We start from the raw sequence: 12,110 nt of genomic DNA on the forward strand, positions 1-12,110 counted from the left end.
ACCAACAACTCTTACAGAACTACATGAATAGGTGAAGCAGACGTGACATATTATATCCCAGGATACTATTTGCCCTACATATGATTGACCAAAAGCCAGAGTTATTGACTGCATTGCTGCCTGTGGAGTCGACCCATGCTGAAACACCCATATTAGTACATGGCGCAGATACCTGGTACCTCAGAATCATTTGTGCTATTGCTCTGTTAATGTAATACTTTCATGTACTCCATATGCACTGTCATAACAAATCTTTAGGACACCCTTTTAGAGGTTTCCAATGCTCTCATTTTCTTTCCCCTCTGGCAGTGTATTAAGTCATCAAGAACAGGCAAACAGCAGCTACTGGAGGGCAGCTGCTCTCTCTTTAAGTAGCTTAAATTAGTGCTATTCATGCATATCCCAGCCAAAGTAACATTCTTGTTAATGCAGTATACAGATTCAGTTTCTACAATTCCCTTGTCTTGTGATTATGAATATGTTGACTAATTAACCACGTTCTGTGGATCCCATGAATAAGGGGAACACTTAGGGATATTTAATTAATTTTCCTCATCCACTGTTTTGGTTTTATTTACTGGTGCATAAATTACTTAAATTTTTGGTGTGAGACAGATACGTAAGTGTCAGGTAGGCAATATAATAAAAAACATTTACTTTATGATGCTTTTCAAAACACATTGAGGTGGTACCAATTGACAGATCAGCTATTTCCATGTTGTCAGTTTTTGTATCGTGGACTGTTTATCACCATGGTTTTGATGGGTACACAATCATACTGATTCAATAACAACAAAACTTCTTATTTCTACATGCATACGTTCAGCTCATTCTGCAATTCACAGTGTCAGGAGTGTGCCACGAATACCACATTTCAGGCATCTCTCACCACGGACAATGCAGTGGCTGAAGGCCTTCACTTAATGACTGAGAGCAGCTGTGTTTGTGTGGAATTTTCAGTGCTTACAGACAAGCAACACTGCTTGAAATAACCACAGAAATCTAAGTGGGATGTTCGATGAACATATCTGTTAGGACAGTGTGGCACAATTTGGCATTGATGGGCTATGGCAGCAGATGACCTATGTGAGTGAGTGCCTTTGCTAAAAACACATCACCTGCAGCACCTCTCCTTGGCTCACAGCCATATTGCTTGCACCTTAGATGAGTGGAAAACCATGGGCTGGTCAGATGATTCCCAATTTCAGTTGGTAATAGCTGATGTGGGGTTCAAATGTAGCACAGACCCCATGAAGCTATGGATCCAAGTTGTCAACAAGGCACTGTCCAAGCTGGTGGTGGCTCCATAATGGTGCGGGCTGTCTTTACATGGAACAGACTGGGTCCTCTGGATGTTCGGCTATTTGAAGACCATTTGCAGCCATTCATGAACATCATGATCCCAAACAACAAAGGAATTTTTATGGATCACACTGCGCCATGTCATCAGGCCACAGTTATTCACAATTGGTTTGAAGAACATTCTGGATAATTCAAGTGAATGGTTTAGCCACCCGTATCACCCAACGTGAGTCCCATTTAACATTTATGGGACATTACAGAGAGGACTTTTCATTCTCAAAATCATGCTCTGGCAAACCTTCACAGTTACAGATGGCTATAGAGGCAGCATGGCTTAGTATTTCTGCAGGGGATGTCCAACAACTTGTTGAGCCCTTGCCACATTGAACTGCTGCTCTATGCCAGGAAAAAAGTCTGACATGGTATTAGGAGGTAACCCATGACTATTGTCAACTCAGTGTACATTTTTCTAGGTTTAGAGCAAGCTGCCACTCAACATACTGAATAGAAATTCTGTCCAAGTCATCCTACATCTTTCTGCAGTTTATTCAATCATATGGCTAGGGCCCCCCATTGGGCAGGCCATTTGCCAGGTGCCGGTCTTTCAATTTGAAACCATTTCAGTGACCTGCAGTCAATGAGGATGATAGGATGATGGTGATGTGTCGTCGTCGTTGTCGTCGTTGTCAACACCCAGTCCCTGGGTGGAGAAAATTCCCCCACCCAGCTGGGAATCGAACCCAGGCCCAGAGGATTGACAATCCATCAAGCTGACCATTCAGCTACTGGGGCCAGACAATCTTTCTTCAGTGACTTAATAAATTTTCCCATACACTAACACATTGTCAGCAAACAGTTGCCGATTGCTGCTCACCCTATCTGCCAAATCATATATGTATGTGAAGAACAAGAGTGATCCTATGACAATTCCCTATGGCCCTAATAATGATACCCTTGTTTCTGATGAACTCATCATCAAGGACAGCATACTAGGTTCTATTACTTAAAATGTCTTCAAGCTGTTCACATATCTGGGAACCTATTCTGTATACTCACACCTTTAACTTTCTTCAAAGAAGCATCATATCAAACACTTTCCAGGAATCTAGGAATAAGGAATCTGCCAATTGATCTTCATCCTTGGTTTGCAGGGTATCATGTGAGAAAAGGGCAAACTGATCATGATGCTGCTGCTGCCACCACCACCACCACCACCACCACCACCACCACCACCACCACAAAATGCTTGTGCTTCTGTGAAAATATGAACTATCTGATCAAAAATATCTAGTGATTAATTAGATAGGGTGTCTGGATGTCATGAGAGGTGGATCTGCCAGTATGAAAGGAGGCAGTGAGTATTGTATTGTCAGCAGAGAAGCAATAATGGCTGAATGGGTCAGTCAGGGGAATTCAATGGCTTTGAACATGGACTAGACATTGGATGCCACCTGAGTAACAGATCCATCATGGACATTTTAACCATTCTATAGTTGCTCAAGTCATCTACTGGTGGTATTATTGTTAAGTGGAAATGAGAAGGAACAACCACAGCTAAACCAAAAGCAGGCAGTTCTCATGTGTTTATGGACAGGGACCATTGAGAACTGTGGAGGATGGTTGTAAATAATCACATCAAATCAGCAGAAGGAATCGATCATGAATTCCACAGTGCAACCAGCAGTCGATCTATCACAATGATTGTGCATAGGGAGTTAAAAAGAAGAGTGTTCAGTAGTTGAACAGCTCATTATATGCCACACATTTCTGTAGTCAGTGCTAAGTGACACTTCATGTGGTGTAAACAGTGATGTGACTGATTTGGAGTGCTGAATCACTCACTATGCACTCATTTCCAGTCACTCTGTACCCTGTGGTAATCTGATAGAAGGGTTTGGTTTTGAAAAATGCCTAGAGAATGTTACCTGCCATCATGAGTAGTGCAAAGAATGAAGTATGGAGAAGGTGGTGTTACAATATTGGGACATTGCTCATTGTGAGGGTGTGATCCCCTTAGTGTGCTTACGAAAATGCTAAACGCAGAAGAATATGAACAATTTCAAAGCATTGTGTACTGCATACAGTAGAAAAGCAGCGTGCATTGTCATGCTGACAGGAGCAGTTCAGAGATAATGACTGTCATAAAGTAGTATCTGTAAAGCAGTGGTTTGTGGACAACTGAAATGAACTGGTCTGTGCAGCATCCTGATCTGCATCCAATGGAATATCTTTTGGATGAGTAAGATCATTGACTTCACTCCAGACACCAGTGTCCAGCATCACTACAGCTCTTTAAGAAGAATGGCCTGCCATTCCTCCACAGACACGCACATCATTGAAAGTGTCCCCAGCAGCTTTCACGTTGTCAAAAAGGTGAAGGGTGAACATACCCCAATATAATGACCACTAATTGACGTCTGGATACTTTTGATCAGGTAGTGTAGATTTACTACCAAACACGAAAATATTTTGGAAGACTGTTAATCCATTATTCTAAGCATTCAAAGTTAAAGTGATAAGAATTGATAAACAGCTGACCTAAGACATAAATTTTTTTAAGGCTCCTCTTAGTATTGTGTACCTGTTTCTTTAATTGTAAATTAAAAAAGTCTACCAAGTGACTTGTTGCAATATTTACAAAAATTGTCTAGCCTCCAACTTCTCCTCCACCTTTCCACACTGAATTGACCTCTTGTATCAGGATATGCACTGATGAATACAATAGCACACCACAAGTAATCACTGATGTTTTAGCATATTAAAAGCTTAGGTTACACTTCAGATCCTTAATCATGCCAGTGATATTAAATCCTTCAAAATATCCAAAGATAATTTTTCCACTCCTGTTAATACATCTTCAAAATATGATCTAAAATGTTAGTATAGATCCTTCACAGAACTTCAAGACTCCAAATGAGACATAAGTAAAGGAAGTGCACTTCTTGTTTCACTTTTCTTGAGTGGCCCTTCAATAGGGGTTGTTTATCTTTGAGACTGTTTTGAGGTCTTCAAGTTTGTGGTGCAGATTAGCAGATTATCAAATTTCATGGCTAGACTATTAAGAAGTAGTCGGACCAGAGTTGACATATGTTAAATAGTATTAAAATGTTGCCTTGTGTCATTTGTTGCAGGAACTTGTCAACTGGATCTTTGTTGCACTGATAATGTGTGTAGATTTACTTATCTGTTTTCCTGCTCTAGTGAAGCCTTTATGCAGAGATTTAAGATCTTTATACAGATTGCAGATGATTGTCACAAGGCTATACAGTTAAAAACACACTAAGGTGCATTTCAGTACTCATATCATTTATATGATAGACAGTAGTGGCCTTGGGTCCCTGCTTTGTAACATCCTTAAGAATATTTGATTTTCTGACATTTCCTTCTCTACCCACAATCTTAGGATGCTGAGTAGAGTGGAGTACAGTAGAGTAGAGGTTCTCTTGGTACAGCACTCCTCTTCCTCCCCATTCCCCATGCCCAAAATGTAATATTTTTGCTCTCTACATTGCAAGCACATTTACAACTTATTCCATTAAGGAATTTCCCCTTATCAGAACCTTTTTAACAGCACTATATTGTCTTTAAGCTTCATACTATTGGTCACTGTTACATTTAGGTACCTTTCTGTTCCTGCCCCCAGATTTTCACTTCTCTAAACTTTGTACACTTCTGTCCTGTGCCATACTTTCTCTCTGTACCCTGCCGCTCTCCATCAGGAGTACCTGTAGTTTTGCTTCCTGTATTGAGTAGTGAGTGTTTTACCACGTCTCCTCAACTGACAAAATATTTTGTAATCCTTCACCTTTGAAGGGTAAAACACTTACTTTCTTTCAAATTTTTCTAAATATTACCAGTGTTGATATTAATAAATAGATTATTGCCTTTCAGAACTGATATAGAATTTCTGTGATATTTAATTTTCATTAGGTTTTATTACATTTAATCAATGTTCTTCATGATTTGGAATTTTCATATTTCTATCTTTAAGCTATGCTGTCCATTTTATTACATAAAATGTAAAATACATGTATAGAACTCTTTACACGTATCTGGGTTTATTTCTAGAAAGAGGCTAACTGTTCAGGGCAGCCTTTGTGATCATAATTTTGACAGATGAACTTAAAAAGAAAATGAAGATATTTACAAGTGCTTTAACTACCTACATTAATACCTTCAGCTTATTTAAGCATAAGTTAAAACTAAATTAAAACAGAACAAATATGCATACTTTTTCTTTTTGTCATAATTTGTATTCATAGAAACTTTCCATGTAGTGCATACCTGCTTTTCGGAAGCTAGGCAAGTATTTTTTTCTATTGATTTATACTAATTTTCTGTAAATAAACTGTAAGAACAATTGTTTATGCTGGTAACTTTTGCCTCTAGTTCTTAACGTATTGTTTCAAATTATTGTTTATGCCTGAGTGTCCTACTTGGAATGTCATCCACATAATTAGTTTTAAGACTCCTGTTCTTGCTCCTCAGGAAATTATTTCCTTGATGTTTTCAAAACTTGGTTAAGTCATTGTTGTTAAGTGTAAGTGATTGTTCCTACAGGCGTATTGTGTAACTGAACCTGGTGCAGGCTCGGATGTTAATGGCATAAAAACTCGTGCTGAGAAGAAGGGTGATGAATACATAATAAATGGCCAGAAAATGTGGATTACAAATGGTGGTGTGGCTAGTTGGTAAGTATTTTCTTTTGTAGTTATTTGCACTTGTGTTACTGAGAAATAAGCAACAACATTATTGCAACAAAAGTAGATTAAAAAGTAATTCATTTTTGGCTGAATAATGTAGTTCACTAGTAAAAACAGCTTCCATGTTCAAATCATAAGAACAGCTTTCCATTATTAGCAACTAAAAGATTATGAAGTGATTACTGTTATTATTTGTGCAACTGAACCAGTCAAAGTTGTGTGCATGAATTGAATGTATGGTCCATAAGGACATACCCTCATAAATAATACGTCATAGAGCTGACCTTTAACATACTTATCGGTGTCATAGTTGAAATCATAGAAAAGATTATAATACACATACTAATTTGATTGTGAGTTATCTAACTATTTTCACATGCCATGGATCACATGTGACAACTCACTGCTGTGTGGTATGGATCTGTAGATTTACAAACGAAATACATATTACCTATGAAAATGTGACTAGGTGCTGGCCATTTATATAATGGTATTTTTACTTTAATCATAATGTATAACATCCCTCCATGGGCTCACAGCTGTTTTGTGAGTACATACATGGTGAACATGGGGCCCCAAGCCATTGCAGTAGTTATTTCTTCCTTTCCTGTGCTGCAGTTTTACTCTCCTCACTCAGACTCTGAACCAGTGTTTGTTGATGATGTTCCACTCCAAATGGTGGCAGACAATGATGCTGAAGCATGACCTCTTATCTTCACTCCTTCACATCTAACCAGGACACCCTCCATGTGATTATCTGTTGTTGCTGCAATGGAGGTTACTGTCACCTGCCAGAACTACAACTAATTCTCTCTTTTTCTGTAATCTGTGTTGATTTCCCAGAAACAGATTTTGCTGATGACCATTCTCCAACTCATAAAGGCTATTGTGCATTCTGTCAGAACTTACTGGCCCCAGAAGAGCTTCTGCATGAGAGTGTACATTGGTACACACAGTTATCATCAGTGAGTTTATTCCCCAATGGAAGCAATAGCAGTACGAGTACCAATGACTCCAGTAATCATCACTTGTAACACTTATTTGCCTTTAGGCAGGGCACCCCCTTACCTTTACATCAACAGCTTAATCGAACAACTCCCCCCCCCCCCCCCATCCCCCCTAGCCCCCTCCCCCTTACCCTAAGCCCTAAGCCCTTTTACCCTATATGGAGATTTCAACATGCACTGCCCTCTGTGGAGGAGTTCCATTTCATGTGGTAGAGACCTTCTCATTAACCACCTTCTTTCTGGGCTTGATCTGTCACCTCAGTTACAGTATTCCTATCCACTGCTGTGCCACCTATGTCACCTTTTCAGCTATTGACCTTAGAATATCTTCCCTGATCTCATAGATTTGCTACAAAGGTCACTACATGACAATCTTTGTGACATTAACCACTTTCAAGTGGTCCTGTCACTTCCTTGTCATCACCCAACAGACCAGTTACTGCACCTCTACTGTCACCTTCACCCCCTCTCTGACAGATTGCATCAACAAGGGTGTGAGAGAGATTAACATCAGTTCTAGAGACACAGATGCTCTCATTATTACTTTTGCTACATGTACCCTCCATCTCCCCACTTTTAAGTAACTTCATGCTAAGGCTCACTATCTGATTAATCCTGGACTGCTACTTAGTTACACTTCGTGGGAGCACTAGGTTATAGGTGTACCCTAACAGCCAACAGTTAGCACTGCAGTTCTGTGCTTCCCAGTAGTTTCATGTTGTAACAAGTCAGTATGGCTGTGACTTGCAGAGTCAGCAGTGGTCACCCTTTTCTTCACATTATTTAACTTTTTGGGTACAGGTGCACCATTGAGTAACATAAGGAGTATAAAAAATTTTGGGATTAAGTTTCTTTATATGTGTAAGTGTGATGTCAAATAATATTATACTTACTTTAAACTTAGAAAATATAACTGTGTTACTGCAGAAGCTTAAATTAGTTATTCTTTTAAAACTGTTACAACGGATCATTTGAATTTTTTAGGTGAATAAAATACCTCAATTTCCCCAAAATTTCCAACAGATTTTCAACTTTACCAAGGTGTAGGGTATTATTGAAGTACAATGTATGCTCTTTAGTTCAGAATCTGAAGGGCCTTATTCTGAAATCAATGAATTCAATGAAGAAGATCGTGTAACAGAGGTGTTGACATGTCAGAACAGTTACATCATTCATATTCTAGTGCCAGGAAAACTCATCATTTGTCCCTCTGCCTATTTTACAACTTATTAAATATTACCAGATACAATTCTGTGCTGATAAAGTTGGCTGTACATACGATCAGACAATATGTGGCGAGACATTTGGAAAAAAAACTGACTTTAAGTAGAGTACTCTGTGAATCCATTAGTCATATTTTAGATTTGCAAATGTAAAAGAAGACGAAAGAATACCAGAATCCATGACAGGGTTGTGTATTTTCTGTCCTAGAGCTCAAGACCAAAAATCTGAGGTTTAATGTGATGGTTGTGAAACAGTGATTGATTGTGCCATTAACAAAAATTATGTGCTTCATGTGTTCAGTAGCATGACTTTTCTCTCTGGATTTTTTTCCCCTTTCCTGAAGTATGATTTAAGTGTTTATTTTAATTTTCTTATTTCAAGCTAGTATAATACTGTTTATCTGAGATACACGAGTAGCTCATGGTTGGCAGACCTACTGATAAAATTACATGTAGCATTTCAGCATTAAAATGAAGAAGAATGAATGCTGTGGCTCCTCCTTGAGAATGTATACTTAGCTTGCCCCACACCTGTGATGAAGAGGCAGTCTTTTGAGTTACTGAAGATCAACAGCTGTTCTGGCTCTCTCTCTTCAGAATAGTATTTGTGCCAATGCGGCAGACCATTCTGAATGCCATGGGATCCTCTCTGTGACAGTTCTGGCAACCTCTTCTTACCTGGCTATCTTTCCAACATATAAAGAAGTTGAATACATCTCCCTACACTTCAACCTCCCCACCCCCCCCTCCCAAATTATGTTTTGAAATTTTTACTGATTGGGAACTGCTTTAAGCTCTTGAGTCATCACACAGTGCATCCCCAGGCCCTGATTTGATTCATAATCAGATGATCCAACATCTGAATGTTGCTAAAAGGCTCCATTTACTCATTGTCTTCAACCATGTTTGGCCAGAAGCTGTTTTGGTCTTTGCCTGGTGTAAGGTTTGGAATGCTGATACTGTTTTGCCATTGCAAAGAGCAATGTCCATCAATAAGTAAGGAATACTTAACCTGACCAACATGCTCTGAAAACTGCAATGAAGTATTGGTATTTAGAAAAAGCTTGCCGGATTTCTGACTTCAGCCTAAACAGATGGTAGGTTGTGGATTGTCCCTCTCAGAGACCACACAGATAGGGGTACAAAAAGCCCCATGACTCCAGAATCCATCACAACTGTCAGGCAACCATCCTTTCAAGCAGTCTCTCTTGACCTACATAAGGCATACAATGCTGCTTGATGCCATCACTGTTTATCTATAATGCATGCCTGGGGCTTTTGAGAGACTTTAACCTGAAACAACCGGTGGAATGAAAATTGTCAATTAACAATCAGTAGAGTTAGTACATCGCTCAGCTCCTCACAGGTTGAAGAGAATAATGTCCCACAGGGCTCTGTGCGGATCGTTATAGTCTTCCTCATCATCATGTATGGGTTAGTGCCTTCTGCTGGACCAGTGGTCACCAATGCACTGTATGTCAATGCCTTTTGCATTTGGTATAGCTGCTAATCTATAGCCTTGACTCAATGTCAGCTCCAGGGCATGGCATGAAAGACTTTCGCTTGGACCCTTTCCCATGGCTTCCAATTCCCAATCACAAAAATGTGACTTGTGTTTTTTGTCATTATACCACAGTCCATCCTGACCAAGAACTCTATAATAATGCCAAAGTGACTAGTACCCAAGTAGACTCCTGACTTTTGAAACTCCTATTTGATAAAAGCTGACATGGCTGCAACATATTTGTCAACTAAAAACTAGCTCCATGTGAAAGTGTAATTCTCTCTGCTTCCTTGCCCATACACCTTGGGGTGTGGATCATGCTACTCTTCTCCATATTTATTGGGTCCGTCTTGTTCTGAGCAAACTATGGTTGTCACATTTATGGCTCACTGACACCTATAGCTCTGAAATAGTTGGATCCAGTCCATCATCATGGAGTAAGATTAGTGTGCTAACTACTGTGCCACCTCAAGTACAGGACTAGTCCAATGGGTGTCAGTGACCAGACTCCCATTTGGGAGGAGGACAGTTCAAACCCATGTCTGGCCATCCTCATTTAGGTTTTCCATTATTTCCCTAAACTGCTTGAGGCAAATGTCAGGATGAATTCTTTAAAAGGTCATGGCCAACTTCCTTCCCCATTCTTCACTAACCCAATGCACTAATGACCTCACTTTTTTGTCCCCTCCTTCAGACCAACCAACCAACGAACCAACCAACCAACCAACCAACCAACCAACCAACCAACCAACCAACCAACCAACCAACCAACCAACCAACCAACCAACCAACCAACCAACCAACCAACCAACCAACCAACCAACCAACCAACCAACCAACCAACCAACCAACCAACCAACCAACCAACCAACCAACCAACCAGTCTTCTTTCTGAAATGAGTATCTTTCCTCTTCAGTTCCAACAGTACAAATACTTGCTCACTTATACAATCACCATTTGGCAATTTCATGATAATTCAACATACCAAAATCTTTTTGTGTTGACCTCCTGATGCCCACCCTCATGTGGGATTATCAGTTGTAGTCACCCCATGACCTTTTGGCATCTGTTCTCAGTTATTCAGTAGTATCATGGTGCTACTGTCATTCACATTGATGGCTCTTAAACTAAGAATAGAGCATGATATGCTTTTAAGTCTCTCACCCATAAGGAAAACTTGTTGCCAGGAATTTGAAATGTTTTTATGATGGAGCTGATAGCCTTAACAGAGCATTACATTTTGTTCAACAAACCTCAACCGACCATGTCTTAATGTTTAATGATGCAATGCGCAGTCTCCAGGGTAGCGATCAATGTTACTCTTGTCGCCCTATGATATCTACTACTTGTGACCTTAGTCATACCATCTGCTCACTTATTTTTCTGTGCGTCCCAAGCTGTGTGGGTATTTTGGGGAATGAATTGGCCAACTGTTCAGCTAGATAAGCTATTATTTGCCCAACATTCACTTTCACAATCACAGGTTTGGATTTGAGGATGCATATATGACCCCTCCTCACTCAGAGATGGAACAACATCTAGTGCACTACTGCCCCCTCTGATAAACTCTGCACTACCAATTTTTTTTTGTTATGGTTTCTAGGGCGCAAAATGCTACGGTCATTAGCGCCCAGTCTGTGACTTAGGAAAAGGCAGAAATGGGAACGAAACTCAAAAAATTGGAGAAACTAAAAATATAAGGAAAGCTTAAAAAACCACTAAAAAAGGGGGTTGTTGTCCCCAAAAAGAGCATCAAATGACTGACGTCATCTCACTGGCACTAATAAACTCGAGAACGCGATCGGCTGGGCACGTGTCATCTGCTAAAATGGACAATATTTCAGGCGACAGCTGTAGACGGACGCGTAATGCAGTAAAATAGGGGCACTCAATTAAAAGGTGGCTTACCGTCCACAGCTGAGAGCAGTGGGGACAGAGAGGGGGAGGATCGCTGCTTAAAAGATGTCGATGGCTAAAAAGACAGTGCCCTATCTGGAGTCTAGTTAAAATTGCATCCTCCCGACGACGCGTTCGGGAGGAAGAGGTCCAAGCACAGGGAAGAGCTTTCACCTCCCGCAATTTATTATTGGGAAGTGTTGACCAATGTGCGTGCCATAAAAGAGTAACACGATGACATAAAACACTAAGTAGATCGGCGAAGGGAATCGTGCGAATAGCTGACTGAAGAAGAGAGACTGCAGCCTTGGCCGCTATATCGGCCGCCTCATTTCCACAGATACCAATGTGTCCTGGGATCCAGAGGAACTCCACTGAGACGCCCCCTGACTGGAGCAAGTGGAGGCAGTCCTGAACCCAGTGGACCAGAGGGTGGACAGAGTACAGAGCTTGGAGACTGAGGAGAGAGCTGAG

The 12,110-nt window shown here is 40.3% G+C and overlaps 1 protein-coding gene across 1 annotated transcript in view; it reads left to right on the forward strand.

The window, feature by feature from the left end:
* Positions 1-12,110, forward strand: part of LOC124721662 (probable medium-chain specific acyl-CoA dehydrogenase, mitochondrial) — a 181,092-nt gene that overhangs the window by 84,906 nt on the left and 84,076 nt on the right. The window contains exon 6 of the mRNA XM_047246732.1: positions 5,863-5,993. Within this exon, the coding sequence (XP_047102688.1) occupies positions 5,863-5,993 (131 nt within the window). The remainder of the gene's footprint in view (positions 1-5,862; positions 5,994-12,110) is intronic.

This window comes from Schistocerca piceifrons, chromosome X (genome assembly GCF_021461385.2).
Source record: "Schistocerca piceifrons isolate TAMUIC-IGC-003096 chromosome X, iqSchPice1.1, whole genome shotgun sequence".
NCBI classification, from domain to species: domain Eukaryota; kingdom Metazoa; phylum Arthropoda; class Insecta; order Orthoptera; family Acrididae; genus Schistocerca; species Schistocerca piceifrons.